General features: G+C 41.5%; 1 protein-coding gene and 1 long non-coding RNA gene across 3 annotated transcripts in view; one reads left to right on the forward strand and one right to left on the reverse strand.

Annotated features, from left to right (window-relative positions):
• LOC124309248 (regulating synaptic membrane exocytosis protein 1) overlaps positions 1-25921 on the forward strand; it is a 1429783-nt gene that overhangs the window by 1197051 nt on the left and 206811 nt on the right. For both annotated transcript variants that reach the window (XM_046772697.1, XM_046772698.1), the window contains exon 12: positions 15989-16113. In XM_046772697.1, coding sequence (XP_046628653.1) covers positions 15989-16113 — 125 coding nt within the window. The remainder of the gene's footprint in view (positions 1-15988; positions 16114-25921) is intronic.
• Positions 7351-21902, reverse strand: LOC124309253 (uncharacterized). The gene is made up of 3 exons (XR_006909211.1): positions 21702-21902; positions 16528-16531; positions 7351-7362 (listed from the first exon to the last, which is right to left on the reverse strand). It is a non-coding gene; the product is annotated as an uncharacterized LOC124309253 (long non-coding RNA).

Below are 25921 nucleotides of genomic sequence, written 5' to 3' on the forward strand. Positions count from 1 at the left end.
GAGGTTGAGGTTTTCTTGAATAAAAAACTCTTGCGTTTGAGCCATCGAATTATGAATGTTTATTGGCTCTTGTGGGAAAAGCCTTGCGGCATAAAAACCCACGACGTATGAACGTTTATTTGTGAACGTATTAAAGCGTGTGTCGCACACGTAAATGTGTCGATTGTGTATATGAATGTGTAAATGCCTGTTACCGCCTGTTTGGCTCATGCCACCGCGATCTCGAATGCGTTTTGTATTGCGATTTTTTGTTCTATTCGATTCGATCGAATTTCGTATGATTTGTATTTGCCTTACTCCGACGAGCGAACGTATATGAGAGTATATTTGGTCCTCTCGTGTTGGTAGTACACCAACAGCGCTTGGGCTTGTTGTATGGTGAAAGGGTGCAAGACCCTTGGTATGTGTGTATGGGCACTCGGTCCCGTGTAAAATGAAAGATACTCGGGCCGTACTCATCTACCTTACTCCGTAGGGCGAACGTGTACGACAGTAGATTTGGGCCTCTCGTTTATGGTCGTGGTACGAGAGTACGCACGGGCTCTCTCGCGCACGACGTCACTGACGATCGTCACTAGACGGGCGACCGAACTGGACTGTTTTTTAAAAAATGAATAATGCGCGCTCGCCTCCTCGTCTACGCGAGATTTGGCATTCCTGCGGAGACGAGTCGTTCAAGCGCGGCTCGCATGGAGATCGCAATGACACGGGAACAAACGACGCTCAGGCACTGAACGAAGAGCAAAAGCTGTAGATAGAGAGAGAGTGCGCTAGCGTCACGCATTTTTCATTACGGATGTCTACTTCTACGACTGAACTTCGTTCCCAGCGGATGTCCTCCGATCGCATACGTTTTTTTGATCTCAAGACTCGATTGACGGATGCTTATGAAAAAAATTACAGAATTCCATTACTAGAAGACCTCTTATGTGAATCAATTTGGGCGCGAAGGGCCACTCCAAAGGTTCTGATAAAAATTCTAGAGATTAAAAATCGTTATAGTTCGAAATTTGGTCGATGTAGCAAAACTTTTTTTTTCATTTTATTTCTTCAAGGGTATATCACCCTCACGAATGATTTAAGATTTTTGTGAGTTGTGCGCGACTGCGAAAATTACGATTTTTGCCCTTTTTTGCGATGCTTTTACTATTTTGACTAGGTCTTGAAAAAAAGTTGTCTAAATAACTAAAGAATATCGAAATTTGCCTTTTCAATATCACTATACCTAACATTCAGCTCAGGCATCTTGTATATGAGAGAATTGAGTTGATGAAATGTCGTATTTCATTGCTAAATATTAGTCGTAACAATTTTTTTTTCTGATGATACATTGTCCTCGTCACTTGATCCTATTAACTTTTCGAGCCTATGTCCTAAATACGAAAAATTCTTGGAGGAGATCATTCGCTTCTATTGTGTTATCTGAAGGAAGAACCCAGCATCATGAAATTTTCAATAAAATGAAGACATATCAATCAAAAATGTATACATTACGATGAGAATGATGCTGGTATCAATGGAATCAAAGGGTACTGTTGCTGTTGTACCAATGGCTTGCCATCAATTAGATATCGATCTCATGTAGCCGTTCTTGTATACCACCTATTTTACGGCTAGTACTCATCAAAAATAATTCGATCCGCGCAAATGCTGAAAAAATTATTTAACGTGGAAAATGTTTATCCAATTGCAGATGAAAACAGCAACGAGGACAAGATATCGTCTCCACCATAAATATTTAGTTGCAAGGCATACTTTCATATTTAAGGATGACAGCATCAAACAATTTCTCTCACATATTTGTTCAAAATAGTGACTATTAATTGCGACTAGTAACGTATTCCGTAATGATATGCAGCCACGAACGACGTTCTAATAAGAATTTTTCGATCCTTCATATTATTATTATAATTATCGCCAGCATTGTATTTTATTCAGAATATCTGATTTACGATTAGACTTGTTGATGAACAGTGGAAATATTTCAACAAAAATTCTTACAACATTTTTATTTAGCCCTAAAATACGACGATTCATCAACTCAATGCTCTCATATACAGAGTGGCCAGGTTGAATGTTGGGTAAAGTGATATTGAGAAGACAAATCTCGATATTCTATAGCTATTCAGACAACTTTTTCTCAAGGCCTGATCAAAATAGTAAAAGCATTGCAAGAAAGTGCGAAAATCGTAATTTTCGACGTGGCGCAGTAGTATAGCAAGGCCGGTTCTGAGTACAAACACCTTCTTTACCGACCGAGCCGCTCCGCACAGCCCACCGAGGCGCTCCGCGCAGCCCAGACTCAAACCCTTTTCCGCTCCGCGTAGCCCAGACTCAAACCCTTTTTCGCGATGACGTCACATCCCGCATTCTTCTCCCACGATATGACTGCTGATGTGTAACATTAACCACTCCGAATTCCTTTCCCACGATAGGACTGCTGATGTGTAATATCAACCACCCCACATTCCTTTCCCACCTTATCAGCCCCGTGACATTCCAAAATTAATAGTTCCGAGAATTGTTTGTCCCAAATTCAACGTCGCTCCGAAATCCTTTGACCGCGTGCCGCTCACCGTCAAGTCGAAACTTGTCGAACGCATTGTTTTGTCTAAAATCCTTTGACCGCATGCCGCTCACCGTCGAAACTCGTCGGACGATTCCGAGAATTGTTTTTCACTTACTCGGATGTCGGTTTGATATCCAAGGTCGACCGATAGTCGCGGTACATTCAAAGTCATGGATCTGCGGTGTTGGGTTACCATCGCTGTTGGAATGCCAAAAGGTGCGCGCGCATCCGTACAGCTGCCCTATAAAAAGGACGCTCATCACTGCAAACGATCATTACGTCACAACCAGTCAAGTATACGTGAGAAAAGAGCTCAAGATGGAATCCGCGAAGTGTTTGAGATTGATCGATGATATGGAATCGGCGTTCAAGATTTTATCGGAAAAATCGTCGCCGGCAGAAATTGCAAAATGGATTCGATTCGGAACCCAAAATATCAGGCTTTTGAATGAAATCTTACGCAACAACGCCTCAACGATCGGGGAGTAGACAAGAATTTTGACTACAATCGGAATTCTGAAATCGTTGACAGTCAAATTTGAACAATTTCAAAAAGTGGGTGACGGATTACGAAGCCGACGAAGAAGCGATCGGGTACGGTGGGAGGATTTGGAATCAGCTTTCGAGAGGAGAATTCGAACTGGATCCATCGTCAATTTGAAGCATAAAGATGTGGAGAGATTTCTAGAACACGCAAAGGTACTAGCTGTGACGAGACTGAAAAACGCTCTGAAGAAAGACAGGAGCTTGAAAGCCAACCTGGCTTGTAAATTTGAAGTTAGAAAAGATGATCGCATGGTGGAAGAGATCAAATTTTTTAATACAAGAAATGAAATCATCCTCCAGACAACGGATATCAACGAATGGTTCATCGAAAACGCGACGGAGCGTTTGTTGAAAAAGGTGGAAGATTTCCAGGAAAAGGATTCGGGCTGGTCGCTGACTGAAATAATCAATTTGACTGTGAATATCAACAAGTACGTACCACTACGAGGCGGTGTCTTCACATACACACCACTACCCAAAGATATTTAAGATAAGAAGGCTGTCGTCAACATCCGTAACAGCGACTCTTACTGCTTTCTCTGGTCGGTCACCGCAGCTCTGTTCCCAGCCGACAACTACAATCCCAGTAAAATTACTTCGTATCCACATTTCAGCTCAGTGCTAAAATACGACGGTTTGCATTTTCCAATGTCTTTAGACCAGATTTCAAAATTTGAGAAGCTTAACGGTCTTTCAATTAACGTTTACGGTATAGACCAAGGTGATCGGAAAAAAAGTGAAATAGTACCGATTCACCTGAGTCAGAATGAGTCTGATAAACCTACAATCCATCTTTTAGTAATAGAGTCTGAAAACGACGATGATGATAATAGTATAGAAAATATTGAAAAGAATGTAACACATCATTTTGCATGGATTCGAAATTTATCGCGGTTGACAAGTTCCCAAATTTCCAAACGCGCACATCAGACGTGGTTGTGCGATAGGTGTCTGTCTCATTTTAATTTCGAAAGATGTTTGTTGAAGCACCGAGCTGATTGCATGAATTTAAACAAAACCAAAGTTATTCTACCTACAGATGAGGAAAAAATACTGAAATTCAAAAATTTCGAGCATAAAGAAACCGTTCCATTCTGCATTTACGCGGATCTCGAATATTTACTGGAACCTACGCTTAAAAAGATGGGTACAAGAACAATTTATCAGAAGCATCTTCCGTATAGTATAGCTTACTATCTACATTGTGCGTTTGACGATTCGCTTTCGAATTTCAAAATTAATCGTGGAGAGACTTGCGTTCAATGGTTTGTGAACGAGTTAGCGGAATTGGCACATTCGTTAGAGGGATACTACAAGACTGTTGTACCGATGGAACCACTAAATTTCAATCAAATCAACGAATTTCACTCAACAACAGTGTGTCACATTTGTGAAAAACCGTTTACTCGCAGACGTAAAACATCGTGATCACTGCCATTTCACGGGAAAGTACCGTGGTGCTGCACACCGAGGTTGCAATCTAAATTACCAAAATTCGCACATTATCCCAGTGATATTCCACAATCTGTCGGGTTACGATTCACATTTTCTGATCAAAGCACTGGCTACATCGTTCGAGGGCACAATTGAGCTTCTACCCGTAAACAAAGAAAAGTACATTTCTTTTACAAAATATGTCGAGGGGACAGATATAAAGTTTAGATTCGTAGATTCGTACCGTTTCATGCCCAGCAGTCTTGAGAAATTAGCAATGTATCTCGGTGATGATCAGAAATCAATCACACGAAAATTTTATCATAGCTCAGATAAATTTCAATTATTGACCAGAAAAGGAGTGTTCCCGTACGAATACATAGACAGTTGGAAGACACTCGAGGACAGACGGTTACCATCCAAACAACAATTTTACTCAAAATTAAATGATCAGGATATATCAGACGACGACTATGCACATGCATGTAAAGTTTGGCAAACTTTTAACGTTCAAACTTTGGGAGAGTATTCGGACTTGTATTTACAGACGGACGTGTTTTTACTGGCCGACGTTTTTCAAAATTTTCGACAGAATTGTTGGACGACGTACAAACTGGACCCGTTACATTACTACACAGCGCCCGGTCTGTCGTTTGATGCAATGTTAAAATGTACAGGCATCGAACTCGAGCTTCTCACCGACATAGACATGGTTATGTTTATCGAAAAGGGTATTCGAGGTGGTGTGTCACAGTGTTCGAACAGATACGCAAAGGCCAACGATAGATATATGGGAGAGGAATTCGATCCTGAGGTCGAAGAATCTTATCTCATGTACTTTGACGTTAATAATTTGTACGGTGCTGCTATGAGCTTTGCTCTGCCATACAGTTCCTTCGAATGGTTATCAGACTTCGGACAATGCGACGTTCTCACCATCTCGGACGATGCGGAGTTTGGTTACATACTGGAGGTGGATTTGGAATATCCTGAGGAACTGCATGAAATTCATAAGGATTTACCACTGTGTCCGGAGCACTACATACCTCCGATCTCGAATAGTAAGCAACCAAAATTGACGCCCACGCTACTTTCCAAGAAAAACTACGTTGTTCACTACCGCGTTTTGAAACAATGCTTACAATTAGGTTTAAAATTACTCAAAATACACAGAGTTCTCAAATTCAGACAAACCCCGTGGCTAAAAAAATATATAGATTTGAATACCGATTTGCGAAAAAAATCTCAGAACGAATTCGAGAAAAATTTTTACAAACTGATGAACAACACAGTTTTTGGCAAAACAATGGAAAATGTTAGGAAGTATAGAGATGTCAGACTGATCACGAAATGGGATGGAAGATACGGTGCTAGAGCTACCATAGCCAAACCCAATTTTCACAGCTGCACCGTTTTCGACAAAGATATAATTATCGTTGAAATGAGTAAGACGAAAGTCAAGTTGAATAAACCATTGTATGCAGGTTTCTCCATCATGGATCTGGCTAAAACATATATCTACGATTTTCATTACAATTACATGAAGCAGAAATTCGGCAACCGAGCAAAATTGATGTATACGGACAGCGACAGTTTGATTTACAATTTTACCGTCCCCGACATATACGAACATATAAAGGAGGACTTGCACAAATTCAACACGTCGGATTATCCGCTTGACAACGTTTACGGAATGCCTCTAGCGAACAAAAAAGTTCTCGGCTTGATGAAAGATGAGAATAATGGAAAAATAATGCTGGAATTTGTAGGATTAAGAGCTAAGTTGTAAGCATTCCGAGTCTTGGGAGATGAGAAAGATAATAAACGTGCCAAAGGTGTCAAAGGATCAGCGTTGAGAAAAATAACTTTCAACGATTATTTGGAATGTGTTTTGAACCGTGAAAATCTATCCTCAAATCAGCATTTGATATTGAGTCGAAAGCACGAGGTATACACCGTAGAACAGCAGAAAGTGGAACTGAGCTGGAATGACGACAAGCGGATCGTGTTTCAAAATACAACCGACACGCTTCCGTGGGGCTACAAGCCTACACCTTAGCTTTGTAATTTATAACTGTACCATGTCTGTCGATTGTCTAAAAAATAAAGACGCATACTTGTTGTGTGTCGGATATAAAATAAAGAGGGACATACGTTTCTAGAAAAAATTCATTGAGTAAAATGTTACATATCCGATTCGTTTATACAACTGTTGTGTGTATTGTCAAAACCTAACCATTTAACGTATATTTTTCTTTCGCGCTTCTTGAGCACCCTCTCCACCAGATAGATATCCGGATGCTTAACCTTGAGGAGCTCTTGTTCGTAGAAACCACCAGCGATGGGTTGATCTCGGTAGTCTTTGAGCTTGTACGTCACAGGATAAGTATTTTCCACTCGACTTATCGTGAATATTTCAGTCGTCCAATCGGGAGTGTAACCTTTCTCAAAGACATTTTTGAATTTACTGATTCGAACTTTGTCGCCGGATTTAAACTTTGCCGATACGGTAGGTATCGCTCGGAGCCCTCCGTACGCCTGACGTAATAACAGCCTCTCGTTTGCAACGGTGACATCCGACGGTTTCATTCTTATGGTTCGGTGTTTGACGTTGTTGTAAGCCGAAACCAAATCGGATAAGATATCGAGCCACTTGTAGCTTCCTTGCATGCTGAACCGTGTCCACATTTTACCTTTCAGCGTGCGATTGAAACGTTCACAGATCGAAGCCTTCAAATTACTGTACGTGGAGTAAAGTTTGATTCCGTAGCGTGTCATAAGCGATTCGAATTTCGAGTTGTAAAATTCCGTTCCTCTGTCGACGTGTAAATTTTTCGGTACCCGTCCTTGGACAAGCACAGATTCCATTGCCTTCGTAACATCATCTCCAGACTTGCTCTTTATCGGTATAGCCCACGCATACTTTGAAAAGATATCAATGACTGTGAGCATGTACTTGTAGCCTTTGTTTTGTCCAGCGTACGACGTCATATCAACAAGATCCGCCTGCCAGGTCTCGTCGATGCCGCGCACGTCTACACGTCGACGCGGGTAATTCCGGCGTGCAGGCTTATGCAGTTCCGTTACCAGTGCTTGCTTTTCCTCGTTCATATTCCAACGCTATTAGTCTGGCGTCCAATTCGGAAATGATTTCCGCGTTTCGAATCGACAAGTCTCTGTCTGTTTTAAAGTCTGTGTAGAAGGTATCCAAGGCTTTCTTCGTGGTGATCTCCAAAGCTTTGATCATTTGATCGAGGTTGTCGATTTGTTTTTGCAGCACGTTGAATTTTCGTCTCAAGGCTTTTAAAGTTACAGCATTGTTCGGCTCTGCGGGATCTGCGACGGTGCACAGTCTCTTGTTCCGTATATCGTAATGCCCGTCCGCTGTTATTTGAAACCCGACACCCGGAGGACCGCGAGTGCTCGCGGTCGTGTTTTTATTCAGCTGACGTCCAAACACGTCGACGCTCATCTCGGTAATGAATGCAAAAATGACGGGAGCTGCTTAATAAATGATTCCTGCTTCGCGTAGCTCTTCGATGATGGAGATTATTTCGTTATTGTGACTCGGATTTCCCGCTGCCTGAGATGCCAGGAGTAAACGAAGACGCTCCACTAACTCGTTTGAATCATCCCAGAAGACGTATTTCGTTTCAACACCTTGTCGAGTGATCATAGCTTGCGGAAGTAGACCTTTACCCTTTCGGCGAGGTGATGGGGAATAATCCATTAATTTGGCAATGACATTTCTAAATTTGTAACTGTTATCGTTTCGAACAGCTCCATCGGATGAGTAATACTTCTTATGCGCGTTCGTTGCGAGGATTATGTTTTTAAAATTTTCCCGATCTCCGGCGCTCACAGAAGAACCGTCAGGCTTCTTTTTGAACAAAAGTTCCAGCAAACCCTTCGTTTTCGGGTAACGCGTGTCGCGAATACGAACGTAGTCACTCTCAAAAGATATCAACGAATCACCAATCATTAGTCCGTTTGAGAGGTTGCGTACACCGTACACGTTGTCCAATTCGCCTTTTGTCTTCGCATCTCTCATCAGTGCAAAATACTCGTCCTCGACCGGTGTTTCTACGACTGTTTCATCCCCCGCCGAAGCAAAAGAATCGTCCATTTCTGAGACAGTTTCATTTTTCGTTTCATTTTTCATCTCCTTTATTTCTTCTTTAATTTCTTCCACCTCTTGTTTGACAGGTTTGGTATCTTTTGTAACATTCACCAGTTCTTGCAACGGAGTCACTACTGGTTTGAAAACGTCACTCAATTTCTGAGTCGTAGATTCCCTGCCCGACTTGAGCAATCTGTGTTTTCGACGGATCGCAGCACTTGCTTATGCGATCTGATGTAGGACATCTTTTTGCTTGGAAATTTCAGAGCTCTGCATGTTGACGCAACTGAGTCTGCAACGCTACTGCGTCTCTCGCTCGAAAACGCTAGATTTTATTCCTTTTCCAGGCTAACAAAAGAATCGAATCCCCTCCGGTATCGTCCTTCGTTGAGCTCACTGTCTCTGTCGATCACCAGAAACCCATATTTGTCACCGTTCCAGCATGCCGCACACAAGTCTCTAAACTCTGTGTAAGACATATCGGTGTTTACATGGTCGTTGTATACGTGTCTCAGGTTCATATCGTCTTGTTTGGATAACACGAGTAAGTTCACGTTGTCGCGCACGAGACGTTTGAGAATACGCGCGTACGTCTGACAGAGATAGAAACAGTCAAAGTCGTGATGTCTACCCATGCAAAAGTAGGCTCTAATATTGTCCTGCTTCTCGCACGCTACATCGTCAAATATGATTATTGAGTTGGGCCGTGCTTCTTCCGGTAAAATCACTTGCTCACGCTCGGTAAACGCAAAATACTCCGTATTCTCAACATGGTCCAGCAATTGCTTCAACAATTGGTATTTAGGTTGGTTGAGAGATTTCGAGTAGATGTAGATATTTTTAAATCTGAGTCCGTTGGGATGGGTTATGAGTGTGAGCAACGCATTAGTTTTACCACAATTCGACGGTCCACAGAATATCGCACGTACACTGTTCGGGAGTAATTCACCGTGCCGTTTGTGCCTTTTGACATTTTGCTTCGAAAGTTTGTCAAAATTCATCACGGGAAGCTTAGTGGGTTGTTTCTCAAACCGCATCTCGGACATGACTGATCGGATTTGCTATAAATACCCCGTTTTAAAGCACTTTTCTTCAGTCAACGCACGAACATGATCGCGTACAGAGGTAAACGAAGCAGCAGCAGCAGGTGGAAACATCGTGGCAAGGGTCTGGTGAATAGAATCATCAACAAACTTCCGATCGAGTTGCATGTTCCCGGTCACCAATACTGCGGTCCTAGTACGAAGCTGACGAAAAGACTCGCGAGAGGCGATTCCGGTATCAATCCTCTCGATGCAGCGTGTAAGGAACACGATATAGCGTATTCGAAAAATCGTGAGAACCTTGAGGTTAGAAACGAGGCTGATAGGGTGTTGGCTGAGCAAGCTTGGAAACGGGTTCTCGCAAAGGACGCAAATTTGGGTGAGAAGGCAGCCGCTTGGGCAATAGCTAATACAATAAAAGTAAAATCAAAACTCGGAATGGGAATGCGAAAGTCAAAAAATAAGACCTTGAGAAAAATTGTAAATGCTGCAAAACGTTCTATGGTTCCAAGCAACGATGCAAAAGTAGCTATCGAATCTGCGCTGAAGGGAGCTGAGCAACGCCGTTGAAAAAGCGGGTGGTAAATGTAAAGTGCGAACACCTCGCGTCCTACCGGTACCTTCGAAAGTCGGTGATTTTCTACCGTTTCTGATTCCTATTTTTGCCGGTCTCAGCGCTATGGGTGCGTCGGCCGGTGGTGCGGCAGGTAAAGCAAAAGCTGTGAACGATGCGATCGCGGCTAAACGAGAATTGGAGGAAAGCAAACGACACAACAAAACTATGGAAGCTATCGCGTTGGGCAAAGGGCTTCATATGAAACCGTACAAAACAGGTCTTGGTCTCCATCTTTCAAAAAACGAGATGCGATGCTACCACGTCGAGCGTTGACTGATTGGGACTTGTTGAAATATGCAAAAATCTTAAGGGTTTCGCATTTCCGCGGTGTTTTCATGCGAAACGAAATGCCCGGAAACGGTCCGCGAAAAAACGAGTCAGCTATAATCAACCTTGACGACAAAGACGGTCCGGGAACACACTGGGTTGCATACAAGAAACGCGACAATAATATCGATTACTTTGACAGTTTCGGCAACCTTCAACCACCCTCAGACCTCATAAAATACCTCGGCGTTGATAGCGTCAAATACAATCATGAGAGGTACCAGGATTATGATACATTTGAATGCGGACACTTGTGTCTGAAATTTCTAAGTGGTGAGCTATATAAACATGGTGCGTGATTCGTCAAAGTCAGTCTACCACTCGCAGTCATGGATGATTCGCTAACGTTAACGATTTCGGGAACCTCTTCGATACTCGAGGCACAATATTTCCCACCGATCGAACTTGCTCGTGATAAAAGTTATGCTCTTGGCTTGGTAGAATTGTTAACCTTGATTTCGATTCCCAACGTTGATATCGGTCACAATAAAATTTATGTAGCTGACAAAGTGATCACCATACCTACCGGCAGCTACAAGATCGAGGACATAGAGAAGTATCTTCAAAACGTGCTAAGAAATACTGATATCAGGCTCGCCATCAAACCCAACAATAATACATTACGCAGCGAAATCACATGCAACCACACGATTAACTTTGAGCCGAATGATTCCATTGCTCAACTTTTGGGATTTACACCACGTGTATTGGAGGTTGATAAAACTCACGAATCAGACGTGCCTGTAACTATACTCAAGGTCAACGCGTTGCGATTCGAGTGTAGCATTACAACGGGCGCCTACGTCAATGGACACAAAGTACACACTATTTACGAGTTTTTCCCGACCGTCCCACCAGGATATAAGATCGTGGAAGTACCGTCGCACGTCATTTACCTTCCGATCACCGTCAAGACCATAGATCACTTTCAGCTCCGGTTAGTGGATCAAGACGGAGACCTGGTTAATTTTCGTGGAGAAGTTATTACTGTGAGACTACACATCAAATCGCAATAAACGATGTGAATTGTATATAACAGACTGTCAAAGAGTAGGTATATCAGTAAGTCGACATGCCCCAATCAAGTCAGTCGTCGATCGATTCCCGAACCGCTAACACCTCGAAACGTGGAGTTCCTGATAGCTCTGGGTCTGAAACTGACACCTTTTGGAAGAGGAATTTCCGACAAATAAAAATCCGATTTTGCTTTTTTATCATCTGCTACGTACCATGGAGGAGGAAATCTTGAGCATTCAAACAACAGTCGTCTTTGACGAATCCGTTGCGCATTACGAGATTCACGCTCACAAACCTTACGCCTCGTCAACTTTCAACAACAGCGATGAAATTCGAATCACCGTTCAGCATCAGGATTTATGCATATTACCCAGCAAAAGTTCGGTACATATCCACGGACGACTCCTCAAACCTGATGGTACAGCTACTGTGAACACACAGCTCGTAAACAACGCCATCTGTCATCTGTTTGAAAAAATTCGCTACGAAATTAACGCAGTTGAGGTTGATAGAAGCAAGAACGTTGGCTTGACAAGTCTCATGAAGGGTTACGCTTCCCTGCACCCTGGTCAAACTTGGCTGATGGAGAACGCTGGATGGCTCGATGTATAAGAGAAGAAAAAATTAACCGATGCCGATGGTAACTTTGACGTACTGATACCGCTCAGCATGATATTGGGTTTCGCCGAAGACTACCGCAAGATCGTTGTCAACGCTAAACATGAGTTAATTTTGACGAGATCAAAAACTGACGTCAACGCCATCATGCAGACTCAAGAGGAGGAATTCAAAATCACGATCAATGCAGTGGAATGGTTAATACCGTATTTGAAACTCGCGGATCAGAAAAAAGTTGATCTACTAAATTTTATTCAGAGAGATCCGCCTATTTCGATGAGCTTCCGCAGTTGGGAATTGTACGAATATCCTTTACTTCCCACAACATCGAAACACGTTTGGACTGTGAAAACTTCCACTCAGCTTGAAAAACCTTGGTACGTCATTTTGAGTTTCCAAACAAGTAGAAAGAACAAGACCGGCAAGAACGCAAGTCATTTCGATCATCGCAATATCACGGACGTCAAGCTATTTTTAAACTCTCAATCCTATCCGTACGGTAACCTGAACCTCAACATGAGTCGTAATCTGTACGCGCTCCTGTACGAGATGTACGCAAACTTCCAAGCTACCTACTACGACAAGAACCCCGAGCCGTTGCTGACAAAGAGTGAATTCCTTCGAGACGTCCCCTTATTCGTTATCGACTGTTCAAAACAAAACGAATCTTTGAAGTACGGACCTGTCGACATCCGTCTTGAATTTGAAGCTAAAGCCAACTTTCCCGCTGAAACATCGGCGTACTGCTTGATCGTTCACGATCGTATTGTCGAATACAACCCGCTCAGTGGTGGGGTGAAAAAGTTGGTATAAAAGCTGACCCGTTCCCACCATCTCGCACAGTTCAAAGATGGAGCTTATCGTTAACATACAAGGCTTTCGTAGACCTTTCAACAATACCTTGACATTGAAAGAATTGGCTGTAATTTCAATCTACTCGGAAGCATCTCCATCAGTGTTTTTCTTCAAGCCACCTTACAAATGGAATTTACTGGACGTCAAATACAAAAGCCAAAATTCTTGGTTAGAACGCGATTTTCACGGTTTACCTTGGAGCTGTGGAACCATACCTTTTGAGGAAGTTGAGCGGATCATTGAAGACAGGCTGTGCAAAGCTCAAACCGTGTACGTAAAAGGAGAAGAAAAACGAGATCGGTTGCTCAAAATCGTTCCGAAAGTTCAAATCATCGATATGCTGGACTTTGACCGCCCGTCGCTTGAAACCCTGCAAAAAACTTCAGCTGTGTCTCTGAGATGCAACCTTCACACAATACCCAACGCAATCTGTGCAGCACAAAACGTTTGCATACTTCAGAATTGGCTACAAAATCATCGTACTGTCCGGATGGTGAGGCTGTACGATTTGTGTTACTGCGCAGAAGCGTCTACAAGAACGGTCCCGCATTCCTGGCGAATATATCACCCTGGTCACGATACTGTTAAATAGAATTATTGTACTATTTTTGTGAAGTAATTGTCAACCGTACTCTAAAAATTGTACTCAATAAAACTGTTTTTTTTTTAAAGAATATTCATGATATAATTTTATACCTTCACCTTAGCTCTTAAGTGAGAATTTTTTTCAGAAGCTTATGTAAGATTCGACCTTGCTCTCCATCCTTGACCGAGCTGTACTCAAACCGAGTTATGTTTTGCATTCCTAGAGCGATAGTCACCCAAGACCGCAGATCCTTGGCTCTGAATGTACCGCAGCTATCGGCCGACCTTGCACTCTGGTCTGAACCCGTCCAAATACTCATCGTAGAGTTCACATTACATGACGCAGCTCGAAACCCTCCATCATTGCTTAGTGGTGTTCGGAGTAGCATTTTCTTAGATTTTGAGACTCAATTCTAGATACAATTACAAGGTACAAAACGTACGTAGGATTGAAGGTATACAAGATGGATAAATGAAAAAATATTCATAATTTCAATCTTTTTGTTTATTGAACGTAAGACTTACACAGAACATTGGATATTTGAATATTATACGTATACAAATTCAAGTTGACCGTACGGTCCGCCAAGATAGCGTAGATGCAACCGTATCTCCTTACTGGCTGTCGTCACCTTCTGGAACAAATCTTCATTTTCGTAGAGGGCCTTGGTCAGTCGGTTGGGCAGAAAAATCGTGAAAGAGTCATCCAAGTCCAGAACGATTTTGTCTCCAAATTTCGTTTTAACCCGACGAACGCCACTGACCCGGTATTCGAAGTATACTTCGAGGTCCGAAAGCTTTTTCAAGGGCAGAAATGTCTCCAGGCGAGCAACTTCGTTCAATTTTCAAAAGTCCATGATCGTTACGGTCGAGTTGTAGGTGCTCGAAATCTCTTGTGAGTTGATTGAGGTCAGATCTGATTTTAAGCAGATGTTTTACTTCTCCAATATTCTTGAGGAGCAGTTCTAGTCGTTTCTTCAATTCACGTTGTTGTTCCAGAGCACTTCTCATTTGCAAGAAGAACAGCTTCAGACTGGCGATGAAGTTTTCACTTTTCGTTTATATAACGTTCCCCCACCACATTATTTGAAATTTGGTGGAGGGTAAGGAATGTCACGGGGCTGATATCAAATACGTATGTTTGTGTATGCGCGCGCACCTTTTAGCATTCCAACAGCGATGGTAACCCAACACCGCAGATCCATGACTTTGAATGTACCGCGACTATCGGTCGACCTTGGATATCAAACCGACATCCGAGTAAGTGAAAAACAATTCTCGGAATCGTCCGACGAGTTTCGACGGTGAGCGGCATGCGGTCAAAGGATTTTAGACAAAATAATGCGTTCGACAAGTTTCGACTTGACGGTGAGCGGCACGCGGTCAAAGGATTTCGGTGCGACGTTGAATTTGGGACAAACAATTCTCGGAACTATTAATTTTGGAATGTCACGGGGCTGATAAGGTGGGAAAGGAATGTGGGGTGGTTGATATTACACATCAGCAGTCCTATCGTGGGAAAGGAATTCGGAGTGGTTAATGTTACACATCAGCAGTCATATCGTGGGAGAAGAATGCGGGATGTGACGTCATCGCGAAAAAGGGTTCGAGTCTGGGCTACGCGGAGCGGAAAAGGGTTTGAGTCTGGGCTGCGCGGAGCGGCTCGGTCGGTAAAGAAGGTGTTTGTACTCAGAACCGGCCTTGCTATACTACTTGGCGCAATACTCAGAAAAATCGCGAATGATCCACAGGAGTACCATACGCCTGAAGAAATGAAATTAGGAAACAAAAGATGTATTTCATTGACTAGATTTCGAAATAACGATTTTTAATTCTATCGAATTTTTTTCGACACCTTCGCAGTGGCCCCTCACGTCCAATTAGTTCACGTAAAAGGTCTTTTGGTAATGCATACCCATAATGTTTTGTATGAGGATACGTTAATCGAGTCTTGAGATAGAAAATCGGATGCATAAAATGTTACATTCCCCCCCCCCCCCCCCCCCCCCCCCCCCGAGTGTGGAGAGTGTGGAGGGGGTTATTGACTTATGAACCGCTGGGCGCATGTTTTTCTGACCTAAGAAATATTCCCGAACAGGTAATTTGAGAATCCGCAAACATGGGCATTTAGCCTCTCTTAACCAGGGATACCCTTTGATTCCAGAATTTACGCATGTGTTTGAATATGCATACCCTCTGATTATCTCTGATCAAGAAATAAATGGATCAGACTTGGATTTGGAAATTTTTTGTTTCAGCACGTGGCTTTGGAATGCGAGTAGTCGGGGGTAAGACTGGGGTCGACGGTCGAATGTTCGCTTACATTGTGTGGACGGTTCCCGGGGGGCCTGCAGACAAGGCGGGACTTCAGCAAGGAGACAAGGTAGTGTAACAAATTTCTTTTTACTACTTTTTTTTTTTCATACCGTTTCTTGGTTTTGAATGAAATTTTAATTTTGTTCGTAAGGTTTTCATTCAAAAATAAAACCAAAAATCAGTGAATTTGGAACAATGTTTTCATATATTATTATTTATCATGATCATGGTATCTTGAATCTGCTAAATCTTGAATTTTTTCTCCATTTGAAGATCTAATTCTATGAGACCAATTTCATTTATCTTACTCAATCCAAAGAAAATTCATACATGGTGGAATGACCTTCTTACTTTTGTAGACAGCATTTTCTCGTGAATGAGTTCATTACATACCGACATTCAAAAGAATCGCATATTCAGTTATCACGATAAAGCGGGAAAGTTACAAATATAAGCATAAACGGAGAGAATAGAAAATCACAAACCTAATACTACGCAAAAACCAAGGAAATTGGATGAAAGCACGTATATCTCACAATAATTTAGTAAAGTTGCCTACTTCTATTTGCCCGCAAAATAGAGTAAGACGAAATATAAAAAAAAATTTAAACATGAATTGAAGGACTATTGCGTAGTAAGATTACACTCGAGCGATAGCTTGTTCCGTACTAGCTGCCGTCGTACATACCAGATTCGATATATGTCACACATACATCCAAAATATATAAACGTGTTGGGTATGACCGATCTATTCGCTGATATACTTCGCTTACTTCCAACAAAAAGAACTAGTGAATTTTAGAAGTCATAACAATATATATTTATATCTTCTTTTTCATGATAAACACACTACAAAGAAAAACTAAGGATAGATTGTTTTTTTTGTACTGTAATTGACAATATAATACTCAGCAATTTCCACTTTCCACGCAAAGGCCTGTCATGAGAAATTTTACTTCAACAATATGGAATATCCATTTCGAAACAAGGGACGGAAGAATATGAAATATTGATCGAATTTTTTTTAATACATCGAAATTCATGATATAAGTAGATATGTAAGGGGGGTTCTGCGTCAATTTTCTTTACCGCCCTCAGCGGGAGCTGCAAGGATGCGTCTCGCCTGTAGTCGGTGTGTTACCGACCTAAGCTAACCTGACCCAACCCATCCTTACCTCACCTGCAAGATGGCAGACTGACCTGCAATATGTCTGACTAGCCTGCAAGATGGTGGACAAGATGACGGAGCATGTACTCGGTGTGTTACAGACCTAAGCTAACCTGAACCAACCCAACCTTCACTAACCTAACCAATGTAAACAACAAGATGGCTGGAGCAAGATGGCTGACAATATAACGGAACACGTTACCCACGTTAGCTAACCCAACCTAATGCATGTAAACAACAACATGGCGGACAAGATTGCAAAGCAAGATGGCGATGCAGGATGACGAGGTGGTATGGAAAAATGGCAGGCGGAATATAACATTTCAAAAATAATAATATCGGGATATGCCGAATAGATTCTGTTGTAATATATGGACAAATTCATATTCTTGATTAATGGCCAGAATGAAACTTGACGAGCCATCTATTGGCCAGCGATAGTTTTGCGTAGCGAGACGAGCTCGCGCGGGACCGTACGCGCCAAGATTCAATCTAGCTCTCTCTACTCCTGGACTCCTTGTTAAGAGGACATGCCGCACTGTTCATTATGTAAATAGTTATTATACTCTAATAAACTACATTAATATTAATTGCATAAAACCACACTCCCTCTTTTATATCCACAGATTCTTTTGCACTAATGGACGCGATGGCGACACTGTGATTAAGTAAGCTGGGAATGTTGATGATGACCCATAAACTTTCGGGTTTTTTGTTTGTTGTTTTGATTGTTTATCCCAGGCATATTTTCCATTCGGAGAAAGTGTTACAAAAATGAATATTTATAGCTATAGGTAGGGGAAATACACGTAGAATAACTGTAGGATATTTGGAATACGCATTTTTGTTTACCAATGGCTACAAATTAATATCATTTACATTATACCAATTTGTACACAGTACCACTAATCGGATTATATGCGACGATGCGGCTCATGCAAGATCATACAGTAGGCTGAAGTGTTTGGCGGGAATTTCATGCTAGTGTCAAATTCTAATCGAATGTCCACAGGTCCAGTTTTCAATGATTCGTTCTCCTTGGAGAAATCGATGACGATGTGGGGAGCTTGGTTTATACATTCACGCTTCGATAGCAAAGGTTCAGCTTCTTTGTTATAGTAGGCCGTTTAAAACCGGACATACCTATCATAGAGATTGGCATACTGATTATTGAATATATCAAGATTTGAATTTCCGTGAGGATAATACTGTGAGTGGAGGAAGAGTTTCACATCTCTGATTCGATAACGATTCGGCATTTTTCTGCGGTTCGTTTCTCCTTGCAATTTGAAATCCCAGAACGTCATATCTCGGCTCCTCCAGCTGTGTCGATGTCTTGACTGCCCATACATGCCACGTCGTTAGAGAGAGCATCGGATACATGTACGTTTCCCAAGAACGAAAACTCATGGATATGGCCGGATCCATGGCAATGTAGTTTCGTGACTGTATTTTCGGTTTATCGGCCAGTTTTATGTAGGGCAGCAACCACTCGATTTTATTAAGAGTAATTTTGAAGTTTTTCCGTGGGTGGGGTCTGAATCACCACATTCAAATCGGTGTTGAAACGTGTGAGAATCAACTCGTGTTTGCCATTGACGATGATTCGACAGTAATCTTCGGCGAAGCCCAGCATATAATTCGACGGTAGAACAGCGTCGAAATTTTCAGAAGCATCAGTTAGTTCGGTATCGCCGCTCAACCAACTGGTATTCTCTAGACTATATTGCTGACCCGTACTTAGGGATAAGTGCCCCTTCATAACGCTGGCGATACCAACATTTTCATTCCGATCAATCTCCCCACCGTTCAACTTATAGCGAACTTCCTCAAACAAATGACAATCAGCCGTATCGATCAATTTCGTAACCGCCCCCGCATTCACGTTATCATCCTTTGTAATTTTTCCATGAATGTGTAGAAAACTTTTATTAGGCAGTAGACACAACTCTTAATGTTGAACAGCAATGTGGATCTCATCGTTGTTCTAAAAGGTAGATGATGCAAACGATTGATGAGCATGAATCTCAGGGTGCATGATCGAATCGTCGAATGTTATAGATTTCTGTATTCTTATCGTCTCCTCCGTGGTAATATACACAGAATGCAGAGAATGCGACTTCTTATTTTTCTGAACTCCTACGTGATCGAAGTCCTAGGCTACGAATAAACCGAGTGTTTAGACATGTCAGCTTCGTCAGAGATCTCGGCTCCGTTGGAGGTGGTTGGCAAGTGATGACGTTTGGCCATAAAGTCTTACTTTTATAGTTGCTACTACATTTTTTTGTCTCAAACACAATCCCCATTATTTCAGAGATTTCACATGTAATCGCACGGTTATGGTTTCGCCGCGAAAATTGATTAATTCGCCGTCTTGATCAACTATTCTCAGCTGTGAGCGATGTATCGACTGTACAGGGATCAGGAGGCAAATGACTTTGGTGGGCACTTCGATGATCTTATATCCTGATGGAACAGTTGGAAAAAATCATAAATCGTGTAAACTAGACGATCGTTCATGTATGCTCCTGTTGTTATATTGCACTCGACGCGCAGAGAGCTGACTTTCAGTATAGCTACCGGCAATTCAGATCTATGAGTGATGAACTTGGTAGCTGCATTGCTTTGAATCCCATTGAACGTCCAATGCAATCCCGCGGTCTTAAGTCCACCCTTTGATTACATGGAATTTCAGCGCTCAACTCGTTGTTGTTGGCTCGCGCACTGAGGGTAATGTCTTGGGGCAGTACCTTGGATAGAAAACTGTTAATATTGTAACGTACTTTGGCGTTACAGAAAATAAATATGGATCCGCGAGTTAACTTATCAAGTCAAAGAATTCGAGAGCGTGAATAAAATATTGAGAAAATGTTTTTAATGCAAGATATGTGTTTCTCGTTTAAAGTCTGAAACAAGACTGTTTTTACAATAATGTTGGTTGGCGCAGCAACCTTATTCTTTTTAAAGACATAAGAGGTTTATAAACGTCTTTTATCTATGCTGACTACTGGATCATTAAAGAGGGGGCAAAACGGGTGACTTCACCCTTTGTAACACTACTCCCCCCCGAGGAAAAGAGTCGTCCCGACTCGGGAAAGGTAAAACAATTATAAAGGTGATCTAGTAGCTAGTGCTCAAAGGTGAGTTGGAGCTGTGGCTCTAAAAATTTAAGAACTCCCTTTTTTACTATCTGGCATTTGCCCACAGTCTCAAGGTAAACCACAGAAAACCTTGAGCAGATAGTTGAGCGTTAAATAATCTCAAAAATTTATGTGCCATGTTTTATAAAGGTTAGTGTTATTGAGTGTTATGTGGCTTCATGAATTCAAAGTTATCAGCAACGGCCCAGATTGATGTCGGAAAGAAATTCAATCTTCTTCATGAAGGATCCCTCCGAAACAGGTTCGGATGAAAACATCGAAGCGGGAACCGTCAATTACAGGACCAAATAAGATAAAAACAGACTTCTCTTCATAGGAAATAAGGAAATAGTGGGGTGACTGATCCTAATCTTCTTTAGAAGTAGTTCACCCTAGAGTTTTGGAAGGACAAATGTGAGTGGTGGTATAACAATTCAAATTCACTAAGTGAATTTGGGAGAATACTTGAATAAAATAAATTAAATATGTATTCAAAAGAAAAGAAACGATCTTATCTGAATTATTTCTGCGTCCTTCTTCAAAATAAGACCACCAGTCATCTTCAGGAATCGGGGAAAGATTGGATGGGAAAAGGCTGTGTCAAGTAACCTGAAAAAGTACTCACAAAAACTGACACTTAAGGTTAATAAAATGTGAAAATCAAGCAATCGCTCATCGACCTCGAAAAATAATCGTGGCTTTTTTCACATTAATAAACCAAAGCCTATCCGACACAAAACTCGATTCCAGAGAAGAAGTTTCTAGAAAGAGACAATCGAAGAAAACAAATTTCAAATTGATTAGCAACTCAGAAATAACAACCCATTATCAAGCTTCCGTAGTAAGAAGAACCATGTCGAAAATTCACAACTTAATAAACGCGGGAATATTAGCCCAAACCTTTGACTTTGTTAATTTTAAAAACTTGTCAGAAGAACAATTAGAAAGCGAATTCCAGAATTTATGGAAAAAGTTTTCTTGTGGGTTTTTCGATTTTCGAATCGAAGAAGGAAAAATTGGTCTTCTGTGCACGTCATGCTGCACCCGCAGGTAAATGAAAAACAAACACAAGAAACAACCCCTTATTTGAATAGAAATTTAATTTAAATTTTTTTTTTTTATTGTGAAAATTCCAGTCCTGAACATCTGCGAGGTGAAGTTGACCTCCACGTAACCTTTCTGAAGGACAATACTTCCTGCACAGTTTGCAAAGATAGTCTTATCCTCATTGAAAAATCGACGAAAGGCTGCTCCGAATGTGATGCCGTAAAGATTAAATTGAAAACCATCATTAAAACCGCACACCACTTCCAAATTATTTAGTTTTTTTTTTTTTTTTTTTTTTACTGTTCAAATATTCTTGAAAATGCAAATAAAATAAAATTAAATTGAAAGGTTTAACTTTATCCGTGTGTCATTGCAAAACAGAAGCTAGAATAAACTTGATCGGCTGCAGATTCTGCATTGATAACCAAAACAGAAGCCGATAAAGAAGAAAAGGTTTGTTTTACTAGCCAATCTTCATGAACCTCATGAATAGTTCTGAGTAGCTCTAAAGGAATACTCGATTCTTCCTCACGAGAACGGGAACTAACTCGAGCAAAATAAGTTTCTGGGGAAACTCGCAAATAAACAATCAAATCTACTCTGAGCTCAGACGAGCGAATGAGAAGATCAAAATTTTTTGTCAATAAATGAGATTCGAAGTCGCGAAAATTACCTAACCTTCGACGAGCTTCTACAAAACAATTGCTACTGAATATCGATCTTTCCATCACCTTTACAGGCAATGAAGTCGTCTGCAGATGTCTATCTAACATAACCATTTGAGCGAAATGCTGAAAATAATAGCAATAACGATCTGGGTTCTGATACATCAAATCTAAAAGATTAATTCCGGCTACATTTCGATATTCTTCAAGTGGTTCTAAAAGTGTACAGACCTGGCGATTTGCTAAAAACCTCTTGGTGAAAGTTGTTTTTCCGCATCCGATATTTCCTTCAATAATAATCGTAAGCGGTCGAGTTTTACTCAAACGAATTCCAAAAGGTAAATTCTTCTCCCAATCGATGACCGACTGTAAAGAAGGTCAAGTCGATCACAGTTGTCAAGGGTGTTCGTTTGAAGATCTAACCTCGAAGGATGTTCCTGGTCTTGGAGAGACTGTTCCAGGTTGATCTTCTTCAAATGGAGCAAGACGATCCAAGTGAACCACTTTCTGACGCGAATGAGGAGATCTTCGGATTCTATAAACAACATCATTTATCCGGTTAACCACTAAGTAAGGGCCTTCCCAATTTCTTTGTAGCTTTGGACATCGTCCTTTCTGTCTTCGAGGTTGAAAAAGCCAAACAGAATCTCCAGGATTAAATTTTAAATCTCTGGCTCGAATATCATAACGAGTTTTCAATTTATCTGAAGCCATAGAAATTCTATTCCTAGCAAAGTGATGAATTTCTTCTAAACGTTGTTGTAATAAAAAGGCATAATCTGTTTGATGTTGTCTTTGCACAGGAACAGGGCCTTTCTCTAAATCTGACGGAAGTCGAAGATTTCTTCCAGTAAGCATGAGGGCTGGCGTCTGCTTCGTCGTCTCATGAATCGCAGATCTGTAAGATAAGAGGAAGAAAGGGATCCAGGAGTCCCAGTCTCTCTGATTCTGTTCTACGAAGGACGACAAATATTGTAGCAAAGTCTGATTCAGACGCTCTATCATGCCGTCAGATTGCGGATGCAAAGGAGTTGTACGAGTTTTCCTAACCCCTAAAATCTGAGTAACCTCTTTCATTAAGGTTGACTCAAAATTTCGGCCTTGATCAGTACGAAGTTCTAGAGGAACTCCGTGTCTACAAATAAATTCTTTAACGAATGCCTGTGCTACAGTAGAGGCTTCTTGATTAGCGAGAGGAACCACTTCAGGCCACTTAGTAAAATAATCAGCAATAACCAAAGCATATTTATTTCCAGAATGGGTTATCGGGAGAGGTCCAAGAATATCCATTGCTATCCTTTCAAATGGAGCTCCCACGTTGTAAATTTGAAGAGAGCTTTGTCCCTTCGCTCGAGGTCCTTTCTTTGCCGTGCAGATTCGACATCTTCGACACCAATCTTCAACGTCCATCCGGCAACGGGGCCAAAAATAGAAGTTGCGAATTCTGCCCAGAGTTTTATTTGAAGCGAAATGTCCACCTGCAGGAGAATCATGATAAAGAGCAAGAATCTCTGGAACTCGTGACCTGGGAACCAAAAGTTGCCACCTGATTTCTTTCAAGTCTGCAGATTCCCATTTTCGGTATAAAATTCCATCAATTAAAAGAATAGAGTCCCATTGTGCCCAATGAATTTTCAAATCTGGCTCGGCTGAAGATATATCCTGCCAGTCCCGGCGAGTTTCTGCTTCTTTCCAAGACTTCACTTGATTCAAAGTATCGTCCTCTTGTTGCGATTTTCTCCATTCCTCCTGGTTATTTTCGAAAGAAATCTTTCGTATTATAAGAGAGGGTTCACGATTTTTCTCTAATCGTGCACACTGTTTACACTCTGGCATTTCCTCGCAGGGTCTCCAAGAGAGAGCATCGGCGTTTCCATGATGAATTCCTGCTCGATGACGAATATCAAAATCGTACTGACCGAGCCTTTCTAACCATCTAGCTACCTGACCTTCGGGAGATTTGAACGAAAGTAGCCACCTGAGAGAAGCATGATCTGTACGTATCAAAAATCTCCTGCCGTACAAATAATGGAGAAAATGTACTACGGTCTTAACAACAGCTAAAAGCTCTCTACGAGTGACACAATAACTCCTCTCGGTTTTACTCAAAACTCTGCTGAAATAGCTCATCACTCTCTCTTGACCTCCCTGAATTTGTGACAGAACCCCGCCTATTCCTGAAAGAGATGCATCCGTATCCAAAATAAAAGGAATTTCGACCTCTGGATAAGCTAAAATCGGCGAAGAAATAAGATTTTCTTTCAATTTCTTGAAAGCCTCTTCGCATTCCGGGGTCCAGTCAAAAGGAATCTTGATTCCGGTCAAGTGATGGAGAGGTTTAGCTATACTAGCGAAACCTTTTACAAATCTTCTGTAATACGTACAAAGGCCTAAAAAGCTTTGAATTTGTTCTTTATTCTTAGGTGTCGGCCAAGAAAAAACCTTCTCTATTTTAGATGGATCGGTCTTCACACCTTGTGCTGAAACGATATGTCCGAGGAAGCCTACTTCTTTCTGGAACAGATGGCATTTTTTCGGGCTCATTTTCAGACCTGCTTGCTTCAGCCTAGCGAAAACTTGTCTGAGATTTTGAACTTCTTCTTCAAAGTTCTTGCCAAAAACGATTATATCGTCTAAATAAACGAGGCATATTTTGCCCGTCAGGCCATGGAGAACAGCTTCCATCATTCGTTCAAAGGTAGCCGGGGCATTACTCAAACCAAACGGCATAACCTTGAACTGCCATAATCCTCCTAAACCCGTAACAAAAGCTGTTTTTTCTTTATCTAGAGGATCCATTTCGACCTGCCAGTATCCGCTCTGAAGATCTATGGTGCTGAACCAAGTTGCACCAGCTATCAGGTCGAGTGTCTCGTCGATTCTGGGTAGAGGGTAAGAATCTTCCTTCGTTATATCGTTCAGCTTCCTGTAATCGATACAAAATCGTTTGGATCCGTCCTTTTTGTTAACAAGGACGATTGGTGAGGCCCAGGGACTAGACGATGGTTCAATAACATAGTTCTTTAGCATGTCTTCCACAAGCTTCTTCACCTCTTCTCGGGCGTTAAGAGCGAGTCTTCGAGGAGCTTGTTTTATTAGTGAACTCTCTCCGACGTCGATCTTGTGCTTGACAGAAGTACATCGGCCCTTATCACCACTATCTTTGGCGAAAGAATCTATAAATTCTAGCAAAAGAGATTTAAACGATTCTACCTGAGCTGAATTTAACGAAACCGAAGATGTCTCAATAAGGCTCCGTAAATGTAAAGGAAAATGTTGTTGCAAATCATCCTCTGAAAGTTCTATTTCCCGAATTCTCGGAGGAGTCCAATAAATTCCATTTCCATTTGTACAAAGAGTTATTTCGCGATTGTTTGAAGCTAGTGAATTTTTCTTAGTTGAGATAACACAGTTATGAGCTGTAAGAAAGTCTATTCCCAAAATACCTTCATCCTCTATATCTGCTATAAAAACCTTATGTGGAGAGTCGATACACCCAAAAAGGTTAATTTGGACAGTAACCTGTCTCAAAACCGGGGTCGTCTCTCCAGTGGCTGTTCGCAGAGAAAAAGAGGGAACAATCAGGTCATCGGATTTAAAGAGATCCGATCGAACTACGGTTACTTCCGCGCCCGTGTCTATTACCCATAGACAATCGACGCCATTAACAGTACCACGCGCGTAAAGACCAGACTGTCGTAGACTTCTAATTAAAAACTGTTCTCTAAGAGGGCTTTCACTTCTAACAATCTGCGATGATTTTCGCCCTGACAAATCATCTGAAATTAGTTTTTTGGGTGAGTTCCTGTTGAAGAACTCGATTGAGGATTTGCTTCCCCTATTTCTATATTTTTC

Source organism: Neodiprion virginianus, chromosome 7 (assembly GCF_021901495.1).
Source record: "Neodiprion virginianus isolate iyNeoVirg1 chromosome 7, iyNeoVirg1.1, whole genome shotgun sequence".
In the NCBI taxonomy this organism is placed as follows: Eukaryota; Metazoa; Arthropoda; class Insecta; order Hymenoptera; family Diprionidae; genus Neodiprion; species Neodiprion virginianus.